The sequence below is a fragment of the Lampris incognitus genome, chromosome 4 (genome assembly GCF_029633865.1).
Source record: "Lampris incognitus isolate fLamInc1 chromosome 4, fLamInc1.hap2, whole genome shotgun sequence".
Classification (NCBI taxonomy): Eukaryota; Metazoa; Chordata; class Actinopteri; order Lampriformes; family Lampridae; genus Lampris; species Lampris incognitus.
In genome coordinates this window covers 51,615,314-51,635,571 of record NC_079214.1, presented here as the reverse complement: position 1 = coordinate 51,635,571, position 20,258 = coordinate 51,615,314, and the positions used below count along the sequence as shown (strand labels likewise).

General features: G+C 43.0%; 1 protein-coding gene across 1 annotated transcript in view; it reads right to left on the bottom strand.

Moving 5' to 3' along the window:
- The window catches only part of LOC130111878 (collagen and calcium-binding EGF domain-containing protein 1-like), a 76,458-nt gene that overhangs the window by 8,221 nt on the left and 47,979 nt on the right, over positions 1-20,258 (bottom strand). Inside the window, exon 3 of the mRNA XM_056279174.1 lies at positions 5,186-5,238. Within this exon, the coding sequence (XP_056135149.1) occupies positions 5,186-5,238 (53 nt within the window). The remainder of the gene's footprint in view (positions 1-5,185; positions 5,239-20,258) is intronic.

The following is a 20,258-nucleotide window of genomic DNA, read 5'->3' as shown; positions in this document are numbered from 1 at the left end:
TGTAAAATCTTTGCCAAATCAAATATACAGATGATGATAAGATTTCCATACTGGTCCAGTCGAGGCCCAGGTTATCAACGACCACCACCGATACTGTTGGCCAGCAGGGTGCCAATGGAAACTATGCTATTGTTGGTTGGGCAAAGGAGAAAGAGAGGGGAAGGCATGTCTAGAGATAGCGGGAGAGGAGGAAGGGTAGGAGTGTGGAGGTGAGAGTCAGAACTTTAAATGTTGGCACTATGACTGGTAAAGGGAGAGAGCTGGCTGATATGATGGAAAGAAGAAAGGTAGGTATACTGTGTGTGCAAGAGACCAGGTGGAAGGGGAGTAAGGCCAGGAGCATCGGAGGTGGGTTCAAACTCTTCTACCATGGTGTGAATGGGAGGAGAAAAGGGGTAGGGGTAATTCTGAAGGAGAAGTATGTCAAGAGTGCTGGAGGTGAAGAGAGTGTCAGACAGAGTGATGAGTATGAAGCTGGAAATCGAAGGTGTATTGATGAATGTTATCAGCGCATATACCCCGGAAGTTGGGTGTGAGATGGAGGAAAAATAATTCCGCAGTGAGTTGGATGAAGTGGTGGAAAGTGTACCCAAGGAGGAGGGAGTGGTGATTGGCGCAGACTTCAATGGGCATGTTGATGAAGGGAATAGAGGTGATGAGGAGGTGAGGGGTAGGTATGGTGTCAAGGAGAGAAATGTGGAAGGGAAGAAAGGGATAGGGCACTTCTCTCGCTGGATGCAGAGAAGGCCTTTGATGGAGTTGAGTGGACCTACCTTTTGACGTTATCGCTCGGTTTGGATTTGGAGATACTTTTCATAATTGGATTAAATTATTACATCTCAACCCTATAACTGAGGTACTAACAAATGAGGTGGGGCCTGAGCCCTTTAATATCACAAGAGGCTTTTCACAAGGATGACCTTTGACACTGTTTCTGTTTATTCTAGCTATAGAGCCATTAGCAATAGCAATTAGAGCTAGCAGGCAAATACAGGGGGTTTTAATTGGTAACAGAACTCACAGGATCGCGCTCCTCGCAGATGATGTAATTTTGGTCCTACAAAAATTAGACACCGCCATACCTGCACTGTTAGATCTGATCGGCCTGTTCAGTAAAATCTCTGGGTATAAAATGAATGCTTCAAAATCATCACTTATGTTGCTTAACAAAGATGAGAGACAAGATCCTGACCAACATATATCTACTTTTATGCTCCCAAACAATTTTACTTATTTGGGCCTAAAAATAAGACCTCAATTAGAAAATATAGCCTCGATAATTATGAACCTGTAATGGAGTCAGCATCTAAATCAATAGAAGGATGGATGCCTTTGCCTATTTCTCTGATAGGGAGAATAAACATATTAAATATGAACATTTTGCCTAAAATTTATATATTTGTTTCAAAATATCCTTTTAGCACCGCCTGAAGAAATGTTTGTGAGAATGACATCACTCATTACTGAATTTATATGTAATAAGAAGTGTGCTAGAGTTCACCTGTCTCTTTTATTCACCCCCCCCCTCTTTTTCTCCCCAACTGTACTTACAATTACCCTATTTTCTTCGCTGGTCGCTGCTCCACCCCCACTGCTGATCCGGGGAGGGCTGCAGAACCACATGCTTCCTTCAATACATGTGGAGTCGCCAGCTGCTTCTTTTCACCAGACAGGCGTTTCGCCAGGGGGGTGTAGCGCGTGGGAGGATCATGCTATTCCCCCCAGTTACCCCTCCACCTTGAAGCGACACCTCGACCGACCAGAGGAGGCGCTAGTGCAGTGACCAGTACACATACCCACATCCGACTTCCCACCCGCAGACACGTCCAATTGTGTCTGTAGGGATGCCTGACATAGCCGCAGTTAACATGGGGATTCAAACCAGTGATCCCCATGTTGGTAGGCAGCGGAATAGACTGCTACGCTACCTGGACATGCTTATCTCTTTTATATCTTCTATTCGGTTGAAGTGTCCACATCTTCACTGGTGCTACTGGGCAGCACGGTTGAGAACGATAATGTTCTAGTTTTCTATTGAAGATACTCCGTATGGAGGGTTACAGAGTCATGCTTCATTCAGCTACCATTACATTTGTATGTTTATTCAGCCAAGCTAAAATATCTAAGAGCGCGCACTGCCCACAATATAGTGGCTGATATGGTTAATGCATGGGATGAGGTAAAGAAATATATCAGTATATCTAAACGCCTTGTTACAACTTTAGTCCAATTTGGGGTAATGTTTCATTAAAACCAAGCAAGCTGGATTCTGGATTCCAGCTATGGATGAAGAAGGGGCTAAGTAAAATATCTAATCTTTATAAAGAAGAGGCTCTGATGACTTCTGAGGAAATCAATTTAATGTATAACATCCAAGGAAGCATTTCTTTCAATACCTGCAACTGAGGAGTTTTATCTCTGAAATGCAAAACCAGTCATCGGTAATTCTTGCACTTTCATCCTTACAAGAAATTATTACCAAGAATTGCAACAGTAATGCGTTGATTTCATTAATATACTACAACTGGCATGTTGCATCTGGCTGTAATGAAATCTCAGTATCCAAACTTGATGCATGGAGGTAGATTTAAAAGAGGACATCTCAAATAATAATCAGCTCATAGCCTGTGAGAAGGCTCACATACAAACAACCAACACCAATTTAGAGCTACTTCAATACAACTGGATGATGTGGACTTATGTAACCTCCGTCAAATTGAATGAATATAATAGTAATATACCTGACACTTGTTTTAAATGTAATGAAGCTCAGGGAACATTCATACGTTGTATTTGAGAGTGTGACAAAATTCAGAAATTCTGGAAGAGGTGATCAATAAAATCATAATCATTCTGTCTGTGAATATTCCAGTATGATATTGCTACACTCGTATCCAACAGGTCCCAATTTGAAAACCAAAGAATATAAAATTGTTGATTTTGTTATACTGCAGGCAAAATGAATGATAGCTTTTAACTGGAAGAAAACTGTGGCACCTACAATTAGGGATTGGATAAAAAAATATGGCACAATGCATGTCAATGGAGAGTATAACAATATACTTTGAAAAACAAATTGAGTGTTTATGAGGGAATCTGGAAACCATTTAATGATTTTATAAAATCAAAGAGTCAAAGTAGTGGTAAAGCCCAGAAGGGGATAGAAACATGTTTGAAAATTTGTTGCGATGGTGTAACTTTTTACTTATGTATATCCTTAGTTAGCTAGAGGTGCCATTGAATTGTATGATTGTTATTGTCATATGCTTTATACTGACTTTGGCTCTAAAAGAAAAGGAGATATCAAGAACCGGAATGAGTGGGTGTATGTACACTACCGTTCAAAAGTTTGGGATCACCCAAACAATTTTGTGTTTTCCATGAAAAGTCACACTTATTCACCACCATATGTTGTGAAATGAATAGAAAATAGAGTCAAGACATTGACAAGGTTAGAAATAATGATTTGTATTTGAAATAAGATTTTTTTTACATCAAACTTTGCTTTCGTCAAAGAATCCTCCATTTGCAGCAATTACAGCATTGCAGACCTTTGGCATTCTAGCTGTTAATTTGTTGAGGTAATCTGGAGAAATTGCACCCCACGCTTCCAGAAGCAGCTCCCACAAGTTGGATTGGTTGGATGGGCACTTCTTTGAGCAGATTGAGTTTCTGGAGCATCACATTTGTGGGGTCAATTAAACGCTCAAAATGGCCAGAAAAAGAGAACTTTCATCTGAAACTCGACAGTCTATTCTTGTTCTTAGAAATGAAGGCTATTCCATGCGAGAAATTGCTAAGAAATTGAAGATTTCCTACACCGGTGTGTACTACTCCCTTCAGAGGACAGCACAAACAGGCTCTAACCAGAGTAGAAAACGAAGTGGGAGGCCGCGTTGCACAACTGAGCAAGAAGATAAGTACATTAGAGTCTCTAGTTTGAGAAACAGACGCCTCACAGGTCCCCAACTGGCATCTTCATTAAATAGTACCTGTTAGAGCCTGTTTGTGCTGTCCTCTGAAGGGAGTAGTACACACCGGTGTAGGAAATCTTCAATTTCTTAGCAATTTCTCGCATGGAATAGCCTTCATTTCTAAGAACAAGAATAGACTGTCGAGTTTCAGATGAAAGTTCTCTTTTTCTGGCCATTTTGAGCGTTTAATTGACCCCACAAATGTGATGCTCCAGAAACTCAATCTGCTCAAAGAAGTGCCCATCCAACCAATCCAACTTGTGGGAGCTGCTTCTGGAAGCGTGGGATGCAATTTCTCCAGATTACCTCAACAAATTAACAGCTAGAATGCCAAAGGTCTGCAATGCTGTAATTGCTGCAAATGGAGGATTCTTTGACGAAAGCAAAGTTTGATGTAAAAAAAATCTTATTTCAAATACAAATCATTATTTCTAACCTTGTCAATGTCTTGACTCTATTTTCTATTCATTTCACAACATATGGTGGTGAATAAGTGTGACTTTTCATGGAAAACACGAAATTGTTTGGGTGATCCCAAACTTTTGAACGGTAGTGTATGTGTGTGTGTGTGTGTGGGGGGGGGGGTGTATTTGTTAATGTTAAAACTTGCAGTGTAATGCATAATGATGCAGAAGCTTGCATAATGAAAACTCAATAAAGACATTGTTTGAAAAAATCTGAAATTCCTACTTGCAAGTTAGGAGGAGGTAAGGCAAAAATAAAAAAAATATGTTTTTAAGCACAAAATACACAGCAAAGTGATTTATCTTTATGGGGATTCATCCCTACTATTAAACAGTATTGCTGAACTGCACAGGAGGTATACTTGCCCCCTCTAGCGGGTGATATAGCTCACTGTTGAGATTTTACGGAGGGAAAAACCCAGGATTACTCATGCAATTTGTGAATACAATCCTAAAATGCCTAGACTTTTTTTTACACGTGCAACCAGGGACAAATCTGTCTGAGTTCAATTACAGCAATGGAGCCCAAACATATTTCTCTCTGGACCTCTTTGGCTGAACAAGCAGTTTTGTGAAGGGGCCATATTTGGTCTGTGAGCCCTATCCTGGGAGGAAGTGTGTTCCAATCTACAAACTAATGACAATTAATGAGTTGTATCAGAGGTAATGTCCTTATGCATTTGCTATTTGTTATACAACTTCATCAGGGGTGAACAAGTAAGAAGAGAAATTGCAAGGTTGACTTACTTTCAGGTATGCACTGGCCCATCACAAACCTGAAGCCCTCGCAACATTTCCTCCTGGGAAAAAAAAAGACAGAGTAGCATCAGCCAGCTTTTACTCCACGTTTGCATCATCGTTGCTGCACTTTTGGTTTTTTTCCGAGCTGCTGAATGTGCTGTTTTAAGCAAAAAGGCACAGCTGTCCCACTACATTGTTGAGATGGATGTTGAGGTTGAGTGCTATTGTGTGCAATGCGGTGGACTATTATAGCGGTACAACAAGTGCTTGATTTGTAAATCGTGAGGTGCGACGGGATGGTGATCCGGCTGTACAGGGAGCATTTCCTTACATTGGTGAGGCAAACAATGCTGGACACCACGGTGGTCTTATATTGCCATGATTTAGGCATATATTTAGCGTTATTTATTGGCAGTCAAAGACCAATTAAATTTGTTTTTGCAAACCTATGCTACGGCCCCTCAAATAGTCAACTTATTACAAGCGTGCAGCAAATATGCCCAGACTGTTGGCACACTGCAAATGAAATTCCCAATATAACTGCAGTCAGAATGTGGTCTACCAGACCATTTAGATGCAAATTCGTACGTATTTGGACAGAATGAGATGAAAAGCGTTCACAATCCCAATTGCCTTTTAGCCATCACAACACTCCCAATGAATCTCAGCTGCCTCACATTCACTTTGAACCTTTGTTAACATCATGTTAGCTATTACGTATTAGCTAATATCTTTAATCTTGAAACTATTAAGCTTTATTTTATCGTTTGCCCACACTTTGGGATGGAAACATTTTGTGTTGGCGTTATCGTTGTTTGTCTAATATTGTGCGATCAATACCAGTCAGCAATCTTTCTTTTAAAGGATCCCTGGTGTGTTGGAATAAAATGTATCATCACACAACAATCCACCACATGTTACACACATCACAGTTGGGGGGGGGGGGGAGGAAATGGCTCGGAAAGTGGGGCAGCAGAAGAGTCACGCAACAAATATCACAAACACGCAAGCACGCGCGCACATGCACACACACGTACACACACCTATACACACACACAACACACACACAAACACATGTACACACACATACACACACACGCGCGCACAAATACACACAAAAACATGCACACAAGACACAACAATCACACAGGCAGGAGAAGCAGGAAGGAAGAACACGCGGCCCCGGTCCCAAAAACTGCATGCTCTTGTCAGTGGGAATTTAGCATGCCAGCTCATTCACGGCCCCTTGAAAATGACAAGTTGCTTTTATTCTCCTCCAGCCTCCATGCAACACGACCCAGAATTGCTCCGTGATGCGCCTGCCTCTCTCCTCCTTTTCTCAATGAAAAATAACCTATGAAATGATGAGGCGGGCCGGCGCCTGATGAAATCCAGATGACAGCTTTAAACCGTGGCTGGAGGTGTTGAGAGGTTTAGATCGTGCAGGGGAATGGGCTTCAGATGGAGATGGGAAGGGGACGGCTGGTCCGGCGCTACTGTGATCAGAGCTCATTTAGCTTTTGTAATTATAGCCCTATGACCCATACAGAAGACAACCAGAAACGTCGCTTTAGGCTACACAGGCTGTGGCAAAAAAAAACAAAAAAAAATTCCTCGAGAAGAATAATGAAGAATCTATCTGTCTGTCTAGATATATGCAGGACTGCCTCAGTAATGCTGGTGGAGAGATGGTGATAAAATGTAAAATAAGACAATGTATTACATGCATATCATACACCTAAAAACTGGCACAGAGACAACAGGATCTCAATTCAAGTGACATCCACAGTGACCTCACCACAGTGGAAATCAATTAACCAATTCATGAATGAATGAATCAATCAATCAATCAATCAATCAATCAATCAGTCAGTCAATCAATCAATCAATTAATCAATCTGACCAGTAAGTCAGGCTGATTATTTGCAGCTTGTGTGCACTCCCCTCTTGGGAAATGTCCTTACAAGAGCAAAATTGACTTTGATTTCAGTGCATTTTTTTAATTGAGTCCAGACTGGCGAAGGCTAAGTCGTTGTTCGCGGCGTGGTCCTGAACCTAATGTGAGGAGTCACCTCCCCTTTGATCTTCCTACAACACAGATCCCATGTTTAAGAAAATGTGCCTCAAACATCAACAGCCTGTCAGTCATTCAGGAAGCAACCTCAACTCTGCAATGATCCCCGTGGTCAGGGACCAAGCGGGTCCCTGTCAGTGTGTGTGTGTGTGTGTGTGTGTGTGGAAGTTGGGGGGGGTGAGGCTGGTTAGTTCTGACAGGTGAGAATAGGAAGAATGGGAAGGCAACGTCTGGATGAGCAGAGACGGGAGTGGTGCAGGGTGATGTGTGTGTTTGTGAGTGTGAGTGTGCGTGTGGGTTAGTTGGAGAGAGAAAAGAACAACAGACCTCCGAGCCTTTCTTTCCAGCATGTCCTCTAAACACGGCCCCAGCTGGCCTGTGTATATTTATGTGCATTTGCGCTTGTGCACATGTTTATTTATGTGTGTGTTTGTGTGCCAACCATGTGCCTAGTATGAGTGCTTTTTTGTGTGTATATGCATGTGTTTTGTGGGGTCTATTTGTGTATAGGTAGGTGTGTTTGTGTGTGTGAATGTTTGTGTGTATGTGCATATGCATGTGCGGTGGTGTGCCTAAGTGTGTGTGTGTGTGACTGCATATGTGTATGTTAATGCGTGTTTGAGTGGGCTTCAAGTATGTGTTTATGTGTGTGTGTGTGTGTGTGCGTTTTTATGTGAGGCACGAGATATCATGTAGTAATTGGGTGCAGCCCTCATGTCAGTCAGAGGCTGTTAGGGAGATGAATCCATGACGCTGGCGAGCCTCCTTTTCTCCTCGTCCCGTTCCTTTCTTCCTGTACTCCGCGTGCCCTTCATCACCGGCCCATGCTGTGAGGAGACGGTGGTTTGAAGTGTGATGATTTATATTCATGCCAATTGCTACGCCTCCTGCTTTAAAGTGCGCTCCAGAGCCTCGTAGGATGTTAACATAATCCCTCTCTTGCTCCCTCTGTCTTGCTTTAGACTGACGTATCGTTGGCCTCCTACTGCCCTCCTTTCATGAAACTCGATGAGGTGTCCATCTTTTCCATCTTTGTTTCATTCTGAGGATCATTACTCGGTTCTCATGAGGCTCCCCGAGGCCCGGAAACGTCTCCACGGACCCTCCACCATCCGCGCTGGCTCCGAGCCCCAAACAGTCACTTTCACACAGCCGTGCCGAGCGGGACTTATCAGAAACAGAACAGTGGAAATGTCTGATTGCTGGGAAGTTCTGTTTCAGGACTTCGACTCCAGAACATGATTTTGGATTCTCGTCGCCTCAGTGCTGACCCGCGATAAGTGCATCAGAAGAACACACATCAGATTCTTTAGTGGTTAACATTGCAGGTCATACAGGTAAATCATGAGTGTGAACCGTTTTTGTTTCAGTGAGAGACTTCTGATTTTGTTTGTTTGTTTTTTTATTGTTTCTGTGGTTCATGCACGTGTTACTTGATAGCAGATGTGACCTTTTTCAGATGGCAGATTGTGCATTTAGGAATGGCTCCCTCGGTGTGTTTATCTGAAATGATGAGTCAACACAGAAACCTTCTCACTGGACAACATGCGGTGCAAAGAATCCCAGAGATGTTGCTTAGCAAAACGTTTAAGCAACACAGACAACGGTGGACTCCTGACGAGTCTGGCCCCAGCGGTGATGCGTAGACATGTCCAACTCCGAAATCTCACAGGGCATCTTAAAATGTAAAATTACACTTGGGCGATGGACAGGAAATACAGAGGACCTTATGTGTAGAAGGGTCAAGAAGAGCAGGACATTTATATTTATTGTCAAATGAGCTCAAAAGAATGCATTTTATCAGCAGTTTGGTATTTTTTAGTTTTTAATAAGTGGATTAAAAAAAAGGGGGGGGAGTGTTAACATATTTTGTAAATGCAACCTGGCGCGTCTGTCTTCCTCATTTCACACTGTCTATATGAAAGTATGAAAAACAGGTGGGGGGTGGACCCCTCTACAAATGTTTGACAGTGATTGTGAGTAAAAGCCATATATGCTGCTGTAATATGTTAAAAGTTTTACATTTTCTTCTTTTAAAAAAAAAAATTCATGTTATAATCCTCACTGGTAAGAATATTGGCAAAATGTGTATTTTTTGGCACCTCCACCACTATTCTCCCCACCCCACCCCCTTTTCCTCCCCAGTTGTATTCTGCCAATTACCCCACTCTTCCGAGCCTTCCCGTTCGCTGCCCCACCCACTCTGTCAATCCGGGGAGGTCTGCAGACTACCACATGCCTCCTCCGATACATGTGGAGTCGCCAGCCGCTTCTTTTCACCTGACAGTGAGGAGTTTCGCCAGGGGGACATCGCGCATAGGAGGATCACATTACCCCCACCCCCCGAGCAGGCACTCCGACCGACCAGAGGAGGTGCTAGTGCAGTGACCAGGACACATACCCACAACCGGCTTCCCACCCAATTGTGTCTGTAGGGACGCCCAACTGGGCGGCACGGTGGCACAGTGGTTAGCGCTGTCGCCTCACAGCAAGAAGGTCCTGGGTTCAAGCCCCAGGGTAGTCCAACCTTGGTGGGTCGTCCCAGGTCATCCTCTATGTCGAGTTTACATGTTCTCCCCTTGTCTGCGTGGGTTTCCTCCGGGGTCTCCGGTTTCCTCCCAAAGTCCAAAGACATGTAAGTCAGGTGAATCGGCCGTACTAAATTGCCCCTAGGTGTGAATGTGTGTATGTGTGTGTGTGTGCGCAGGGGTGTAACTACCATACATGCAGGGTAAGCAGCTGCAAAGGGGCCCACGATGATTTGGGGCCCACCCTGCACGGCCGAATATGACCTTCCGAGACTGGTTTGAGGATGCCAAACAGACAGCGCACGCTCTTGCAGAGAAATGGGGGGTGAGCAAAACCTTCAAGGATCCTCGACGGAGGACAGTGAAAGGGCATTTTGATGAAATTTGTCAAGACGAACATTTAGCAGACGCAGAGTCCTGTTTTCGCGTGGCTGTGTTCAATGCCTCTCTCTACATTGTGATCTCTCAGCTGACACAGCGATTCACAGGTTTGAGGACAACAGCGGATACATTGAAAGTTGTGCAGCCTAAAACACTGTGCACCGCAACAGATGATGAACTTTTTCAGCAAGCAAGCAAGTTGTGTGGTATTTACAAAAATGACCCCACTTCAGCATTTCCAATGCAACTCATGTCATTCTGTGCTTGTTTAAGAGAAAATATCTCAAACGTCGAAACAATCCAACAACTAGCCAACATGTTGATCGTGGACAATGACAGCTTTGCTGCAAGCTTTGGGGAAGTCTCTACAGTTGTACTACTTTTCTTAACACTTCCACTGACTGTTGCAACTGCAGAACGATCATTTTCAAAACTGGAGCTCATCAAGTCGTATCTGAGGAGCGCAGTGGGACAGGCCCATTTGTCTGGACTCGCCACCCTCTCAACTGAGAATGCTGGTGCCCGCCAGCTGGGTCTTAATGGTTTAATTGACGACTTCACACAGCAAAAAGCCAGGAGAGTGCACCTATGATGTAAGTAGATCTTATTTATTATTTATTTGACTTGTCAATGTGCAGTGCTTATATACGTGTTGGTGCGCTGTCACCGTAATGTTTATGTAGGCCTATGTGTTGGTGTGCCATCACCGTTATGTTTTCATCTGTGTTTAGAGGTGTGCGTTATGGTGATCCAACCTATTACTATAGGGCCCGCTTTGACCATCTTGCATTAGGGCCCGATGCTGATTCGTTATGCCCCTGTGTTGTGTGTGTGTGTGGGCACTGTGATGGCCTGGCGGCCTGTTCAGGGTGTCTCCCCGCCTGCCGCCCAATGACTGCTGGGATAGGCTCCAGCATCCCCGCGACCCTGAGAGCAGGATAAGCGGTTCAGATAATGAATGGATGGATGGATGGATGAGACGCCCATCCAAGCCGGAGGTAACACAGGGATTCGAACCGGCGACCCCCCGTGTTGGTAGGCAACAGAATAGACCGCTACGCTATCCAGACCCCCCACTATTCTCTTAACCTCTCCCTCGTATGTTTTCACTGTTTTTCCCAAGTGATAGCGTACGATGCCGCCCATGTCCCAGTTGGCAGAGATGCAAGTAAGATGTGCTGCATGACTTCAGCATCCCCAAACTAATCAGTCTGGATGACAGTTTTTCAGTGTTTCTGAGCTTTTCTGGGTTGCTGGTTAAAGAGAAACACGGTTCAGATGAGCTAACTTTAGCTCTGTTGAACCGGTGCAAAATTATGTATTGTACAATGTCCGTGTCCAGTCAGAACATTTTGTAAATAATATGCAACGTTATACCTACTCAACTAAAAATGTACAGTCAATACTGGGCCCATCTCCAATTTCAAACTTAAGACAATGATCCTGTATCATTCGGTTAACAAAGAAATGTCCCATAACCGTTGAGGCTTCATATCTATGACATTACAAGTCCCTGTTTGGACAAAAAATAAAAAAGGGACCTACTGTACTATGACATCTGCTAAGATAAAACTGGGATGGGTTGGATCTTGCTATGCCTCCAACATCCCATGGCTCAGCCTGAAATGAGTTGGTGTCCAACCTCAACCAACTCCCATTCTGAGCATCTTTGAGTACCAGCCTTCTCCTTTCAGTCTCTGGTGTTGGTGCCAACTACCCCAGAAGCATCCTCACCGGTGAGAGCTGCAGAAAAGCCCATACGGGACCCCCAGACTGCAGCTGCTACTGCTGCCAAAAGCAGCAAGGCAACCTCTGGGAGACAAACTGAGACAGGACCCAGGCGAGCAGACCGGCAGGTCTGGCTCTGGATCACTTTACACTGTAGATTATGTACTCTAGCAAGGGGTCATGCTCATTGTTATTGTTTCCAATCCAGTATTGGTGTGATTTATTTGTGTGTTCAAAGGCAAGAATGCACCACAAAGAGGATATTTATTACAACGTGGTCATAGAGCCCCCTACTCTCACCCAAGCCCCCCGGGCAGATGTCTGCAGCCCTAAAAGAGCAGAGGTAGAGCGATATGTGGTAATACTTTGGATAAATAATGTGGAAGTCACTACACATTAAGAGTCTCATCCACATTGCAGAAGGTTGCATGCAAGTCAGTGGGTAGAGTTTCTAGATGTGAGGGAGACAACGCGGAGAGGCAGCAGCATCAAGTCTTCTATGATGCACCTGGACTAGAGTCACGTCTCCTGCATACTCCCTCCAACTCCTGAGAGACAGCCGATGACTTGCGCGGGGTTGTAATGGCAATACGAGAGGAAACATGGGAGAAGGACGCTGACAAGGCTCGCAGGAGGTGAAGGAGGAAGAGCAGAAAGTTAAATGAGAGGAATGAAGTTTGTTGTCAGCTGAGGGTTGGCTCTCCTCCACATGGAGCTCTGGAGGGAGCAACTCAGGAAGCAGAGTTCAACGGCCTCTTGGCACCTCAGGACAGCAGAATGACCACATGACACACACACTGTGTGTGTATGTGTGTGTGTGTGTGTGCATGTTCCTTTGTCAGTTTGATGGTTTAGTGTTATATAACCCCTCCCCCTCTCTCTCTCTCTCTCTCTCTCTCTCTCTCTCTCTCTCTCTATATATATATATATATATATATATATATATATATACCTCAATTTAAAGAGGTACATATATATTTTAATTTAAGATTTGTGTCACAACCTTTTTTTTCCTGATAGTATAATAAGTTTTCTCACTACACATGTTCAATCTACATGCTATTCCTCCCAGCGGGCTCCGATGTCATTTTTAAACAACTGTAATCTATCTTGCTCATGTTGTTGCTGGTGCAAATGATTTGTATTGGTTGTAACGGTGTTAGGGTAATATAAGATTATTCATGAGCATTAAAAAATCTTGACTATGTCCCATGAGTGGTATCTGTACAAATTGTGAATGTACAAATTGCGTTACTGTGATGTGGCCATAATAAAAAAAAAAAGGAAAAAAATTTTGTCAGGGGTCGCCACTTTCCATTTTGTCGTAGAATTTTTTATAAGTTAATGTTTTTAAACTTTGTTAAAAGAAACACTCAATGGTAGGGAACGTGCTCAACAAATAAGGAGCAAAATAATCCAGTGGGTCAAGTAAATTCTCTATGAGACAGTACAAGCCTGTTTCATGCCATAAGCAATCATCAGCTGTCATGTTACATATATATATATATATATATATATATATATGTGTATATATATATATATATATATATATATATATATATATATATTTCTTAAATTCTTATATTAGTTTATTATTTTATCATCATTATATCCCCGGAAATGAAGTGATGCCCCTACTTGTGATTGCTCATTGCACAATAGCAAACTTAAGCACCAATTGATTAAACGTGTTCTCAGATTACAGATTGTTTTTCCTCCATTAAGTTGATGAAACCCAGAGACTACAAGTATTGTTTATATCACAAGAAATATGTTCATTTTCAAGATGAAAAAGATGGCAATAAAGCTGCATAAACAACAAAATAAATCATCTTGCAACCTTTCGGGGGATGGTGACTCTCAAGCTGAGAACCACTGATCTAATCCTCGTTTGCCTGCTCATGTAAACTGGAGCAAGCACAAAAAAATAAAGAGGATGCATTGGCCTCAAGTGTGCGTCCTTCCATACAATGGAGTCGAGGTGTTGCACAAAGCAGTAGGTAAAAGTTAGAGGCATTTGTATGGGAGTGTGTCCATTTTAAGTCTGTGTGAGTATACATATGTGGAGGTGTTAGTGTGGTGAGCGTGAGTGCCTCCTCCCTCTGTTTATTTACTCTGCCAGTCCACTTCCAGGGCCCAGGCCTCTGGGGACACATCAGAGCCCTGGTCTAACAGAGGAGGCTTTGACAGGGAGCAACGGAGGTCTGCACCACTTCCACCGGCCAAGCCCCAGTTAATGCTCTCCCAAAACAAAGGCCGGTCTGGGCGCCTCCTCTGCTCCTTACCCCTCACTTTCCTTTTACCCCTCTACTCACTGTCTTCACCCCTCGTCTTACTACAGCTTCCTTTCCCAGTCCTCCATCTCAATCTTCAGCTTCTTCAAACAGACAAAAAAAGAACGAAATCCCTTTAACATGTTTGCCTAGGAACATACCGAGGATGCTGACAGGACCCAAACAAACTGATATGGAAAACCATGCCAACTTTTTTGTAAGGAAATTCACCATTGGCAGACCCAAAAGTCATTAGTTTTTTCTTGACTGCTTGCACACTATAACTTGAACCTATTAACTGAACATCCCAAACCTATAAACACTCTCCCCCTGTTTTCACACATGATTTGTTGAACCTGTTATGAAAAACTCTACATACAAACCCCTTTATATATATATATATATATATATATATATATATATATATATATAGTATGTGCTCATTTAGAAAGCACTGGCATTCAAAATCATTAACTCAAGGCATCACAGCTCGAACCCAATTAACACACAATTCCCTTTTAATTTTGCCTAAAGAAGGAGAAGGGAGAAGAATATAATTGGCCACGGGGCCGTGCCTATAGTCCCCGGGTCCTATATTCCCCGGGTCCTATGTTCCCCGATTGGGGAACATAGGACCCTTTCGAGAAAAAAAAAGGGTCCCATATTCCCCGTTTTCCCCTAAAAAGGTCCTATAATCCCGGTTGCAATAGACACCGGGGAACATAGAACCCTCTTTTGGAAAAAGGGTCCTATATTCCCCGCTGTTTCCAGGGGAACATAGGACCTTTTTCCAAATAAAGGGTCCTATATTCCCCGCTATTGCCAATCGAGGAACAAACCGGGGAACTTAGAACCCTTTTTGCAAATTATTTCCTTAACGGGTCCAAAATAATAAAAACTGGGGTCATGGCTGAGTTGTAGGCTACGACAATCTATTCCTCCACTGATTAAATTAGGCCGTATTACCATTGTTGGCTGTTGTATATCGCAGGCCACCTTGAGTGCGTATCCAAATTCGGCCTAGAGGAGGCTGTAATTTGCTTTATTGTTATTTCTTACCAATATTTACTGCAGTAGGCCTAGTTAGTTGGCTCTCCGGCTCAGCATGGACAGTCGGCAATCAACGCAAGTTTGTCTTGCAGTAGGCCCGCCTACCAGTATAACCTAGCCATTTCCACCTTCGCTCAAAGTTCAATTTGCACAGCACTGGACACTTCAGCCACTTTCTTGTTACTTTGCAGTTCGTTTTCCATATTAAATCACTTGGCAGACTTTCTTTCAAAAAGACTTTAATGATGAACTTTTTAGGCAGAGAACTTAGACCAGGACTTGGAATTTAGGACCAGCACAAAGTATCCATCAACGGGGGCCGCCTACCTTACACAATAGGCTAATTGCCTAATAATAATAATATGTGCTTCTCAAAAAACTAAAGGCTTGTGGAGGTGCTAAACCAAAAACATGAATCAAAGACGAACATCAAAGGATGTAAGGTAACACTCACCAAATGGTAAAAAAATAACAGAGGCAGTCCTCTATTTCACCATTTTATTGTTTGGCATCAGTCATTAAGGTTTCTGAAGAAGACCACCCGGCCAAGTTAATGTCTGATGCCAAACAATGAAATGGTAAAATAGAGAATTGTGTCTTTTTTTTTCATTTGATGAGTGCTACCTTACATCCTTTGATGTTCTTCTTTAATAATAATAATAATAATAATAGTAATAGTAATATTAATAATATCGATAATAATAATAATAAATAATAATAATAATAACAACAGCCTAATAATAATAATAATAATGATGATAATAATAATAATAGCCTAATTATAAAAGGGCTTGACTGAAATGGAAGTAGCATCCACTCACTTGTGCCCTTGGAAGTTCTGTTTCCAGCGCATTGATAAGCGCCTGTTCAAAGTCGCATATGACCTTTTGAGGTGCGCAGTGGTGCTGCGTAATCCTCCTGGTTTCCCATTTGATGCAATCGAGCACCTGCCGGTAGTGCCCAATTGTGCGCTGGCCCATCAGTGCATGCACCAGAGGGATAACGAAGCCATGCATGTTTCCAAGTACTGTAAAAACTTGGCTGAAGGGGCGGGGGCACGTTCTGAACGTTGCATCCATGTATTGGTTCCACAGCCTCGCAGCTTCCTGATGTTTCCCTATGTGGCAAACACAGCGATAGCCCACTCGTTGTCTTGGTGCAGGAGGAACTGTTCCCTGTCCCATGTTTCAGCCCATGCACCTTCGATGACGACATCCTCAAGTGTAGCTGGAATCGGGGGCATGACTGCTGCGCGTGCTCTGGCCATAACAGTCCTTACAGACTGGAATCCTTGTGGTGGTGGTCTGTCGCCGCCACCCTGGATTTGACGTTGCCGACGCTGCAGGACCCTTTGCGCATTATAGATCCTTCTGATTGGGACTGTTGGCTGCCTCGCAACTTCTGCAATCACCCCCTGTCGGAATTCTGCACGGTGCACCATTTCTCCGTCAGGGGGATGCACGTGTTCCCCAACATCGTGCATAATAATGTTAGCATCCACGTCCTCCACTTCAAATCTATTTGTGATCAGTGGCACTCTACAGTTCCACCTCCAGCACCTCCATCTAATGGTGTCTTGATTGGTGCGGTGCTTCTGATATCTGAAGTTCTCATGTACCAACACTTTGCCCCCTCGATCACCATCCATAACTATCGCCATTGTTTGTCTTCTTGTAGGCTAGTAAGCACATGACAGTGAGTCCACGAGTTATCACCGATAACAACCGATTGTTGCAAATTGTTGCAAGTTGGCGGGCGGTTTAGACATTGGTGAATTTTGATCATGTGGTTTAGAACGCCAGGAAACTTGCGTGCAGATGACCACACATCCACGACAAGTCTTAATATTTCCAAACTCGAAATCATGTGTGCATTTGGCTATTCATAAATTATTTTTCGAGCAATATATGTTTTGTGATTCAGCTTTAGCGTTGTTGATTAGCCTTTCATTCATATTTTGTCAAAAAGGCGTATTCATTAGCCTAGGCCTATGTCCCGTTATTTCTGTAGCATACAGCATCTTAGAATCTTAAGAGACCAGGCAGATATTGTAATTATTTTATTGTTATTACCATGCTATATTAGCCTACTTTATAATTATAAATATTTCAATTATCCAATGTTTAGCATTTCTAATATAAGGCTATATTGTTATTATTATTATCATCATCATTATTATTATTATTATTGTCATTATTATTATGTTATTATTATTATTATTATTATTATTACAATTATGATGCTTAAAGGGCCTTACTGAGCAGATGGTTTCTATCTAATATTTGTCAGATGCTTTTCCCAATAAGCTGGTGTAGTTATGATGGGAACGACGGCTTTCTAGGGAACATAGAAGAAGTGGGTCGGAATTGGCCTATTGTCGGTATCAGCCAGCTTACGCAGGAGTTTATCCCTGGTACAATGCACTAGACCTCTGGGAGATGGACTGCTGAGGACGGAACACAACACCTATCCTCAGCTCCCAGCACTTCTCGCACAATGTGCTACTCATACACTGAGTTGGCGGCACCCGGGATCGAACTCACGACCTTGCGATCCATAGGCGAGAGCTCTACCGACTGAGCTATGCCCGGATACAATTGCCCAAAGAACATAGGCTTACTATATTACATTCAGACACAGACGAGCCAGCTCACCTACTCGGCGAGGCGCATTTTCCTCGATAAGTGACACATTTTATCAGAGAACTACCGGGGACGGGTTATGCGCCCAAATATAGGCTATAGCCTAATAAATTGAAATTGGTTTAGTGTCGAAAGTTTCCACATACTTTAGCCAACCTGGACTTTGTGAATTCGTTTTTGTGATATAAAAATAGAAATCGTATGATTCATTGTCTTCTTAATAATCTGCCCTAAATAATGCATTATTGAAATGCACTTTTTTGCGCCAAACAGTGTCAAACCTGCTGACCGGGGAACATAGGACCTTTCTTTATAAATAGGGTCCTATGTTCCCCGGGGGCCCTAGGGGAACATAGGACCCTTTTTATAAAGAAAGGTCCCATGTTCCCCTGCACATACAAAACGGGGAACATAGGACCCTTTTGGGGAAAAGTGGGGAATATAGGGCCCTCTGTATACAAAAAGGTCCGATATTCCCCGGTCTCATACAAAGCAGGGAACATAGGACCCGGGGACTATAGGGAGGACCCCATTGGCCACCAGGCCATTGTGAATGTCCCTGGCGAGCGAGAAAGTAACATAATCTTCAATACTTCAATAACATGACGTAACAGCACACATGTGCTGCCGTCAGCCACCGAGGGGTCCTCCAAAGCCATGCCACCCGTGGTCCATACAACACTATGCATGCTGGCTTTCCCCAATGGTCTGCAAGATCATGTATACCAACTAGACCAGAGGGAGCCGGCACAGCCGGAGCAGCCATCCTACGATGTCATTTGGAACAATATCAGTTTCCACCGGTCTGCTCTGGGAATCTTGGGTCATTCGTGACTGGTTCACGAACAACCCAAGATTCAGCAACATCTTTCTACCTGCATGTTGTTCCTTGCTAAACCTCATAGAAGAGGGTTTTTTTTTCCAGCATGGCGGTGGAAGGTCTATGACCAAGACCCCTACATCCGTGTTCACCTCCTCCAGGCCATAAAGGAGGCTTGTTTATATATTACGGTGATGCTTGCTAGGGGTAGATAAGGTATGCAAGGGGTTTTTCCACCGCTGCTTGGCTAGGGCTAATATTGCATGTGACGTTGATGAGAATCCTGACCCAGACCACAGATGGGGCATTATTCTACTGTATTCTACATTGTTTTTCAGTTGCATATTTTTTACAGAACATTCACTTTTTGCACTCAATTTCAGCTTATTTTAATATTTTACTATTTTATTTAATAGCAAATTGAGGAATTAAAATATTTTTTTTGCAAATGCATACATGTGGTGTGTCTTTATATTGTGTTCATCATGTAAAAAGGTCATTCTGGGGGAAAACCATAAGTGCCATTATTCATTGCAGTAACAGGTTTTTATGGTAGTGTTTTGAATTGATTTCACCATTGTGTAATGGCTATTTTGTAGTGTATGTGTATTTGATGGCTTTTGTGTGACGTCTGAAGGCAAAGTTTGGTTTAGATGTAAGATTACATGGTTTTGAGTGGAGAGTTTGGTTTTGATATAGAAGTTTGAAGTTCGTGATGATAAGTGCACAGTTATGGGTTTGTGTTTAGAGTTTTGGGAAATGGGACTTAATTTGAAGAAATGTGTCTTAGCAATAAAAGAAACGAATACTTGCTAGATGACATCATCAGCTATTTGCATACAATCTGCATATAAATTATATTGCATACAAGAGAAAACGCTGCAGTGGCAAAAAAAACCGAATGAAAAAAAGTCCATTGCAAAAATTATACATCACAATGATAAACTATTTATGTATTTAGAAGAACTTTATTCACTTTGGCATTTAAGGGAGGGAGGGAGACAAAAAGTAACACCAAAGTTAATGACAACAAAACTAGCCTTCATATAGTAGCTAAAGAAAGCATAGACATCAGTCAAGATGACAACAGTCTACTACGACTTTCAGCTAGTGCCATCAGGGGATGCCACAGCGGAGCATCCGTTTCCATCTTTTCCTGTCCTCTGCATCTTCCTCTGTCACACCAGCCACCTCACCACATCCATAAACCTCCTCTTTGGCCTTCCTCTTTTCCTCTGCCTTGGCAGCTCCATATTCAGCATCCTTCTTCCCATATACCCAGCATCTCTCCTCCGCACATGTCCAAACCCTCTCAATCTTGCCTCTCTTGCATTGTCTCCAAACCATCCAACCTGCGCTGTCCCTGTAACATACTCGTTCCTAATCCTGTCCTTCTTCATCACTCCCAATGAAAATCTTAGCATCTTCAACTCTGCCACCTCCAGCTCCGCCTCCTGTCTTTTCATCAGCACCACTGTCTCCAAACCATACAACATAGCTGGTCTCACTCTCACAAATCACTCCTGACAGTCTTCTCCACCTACTCCACCCTGCCTGCACTCTCTTCTTCACTTCTCTTCCGC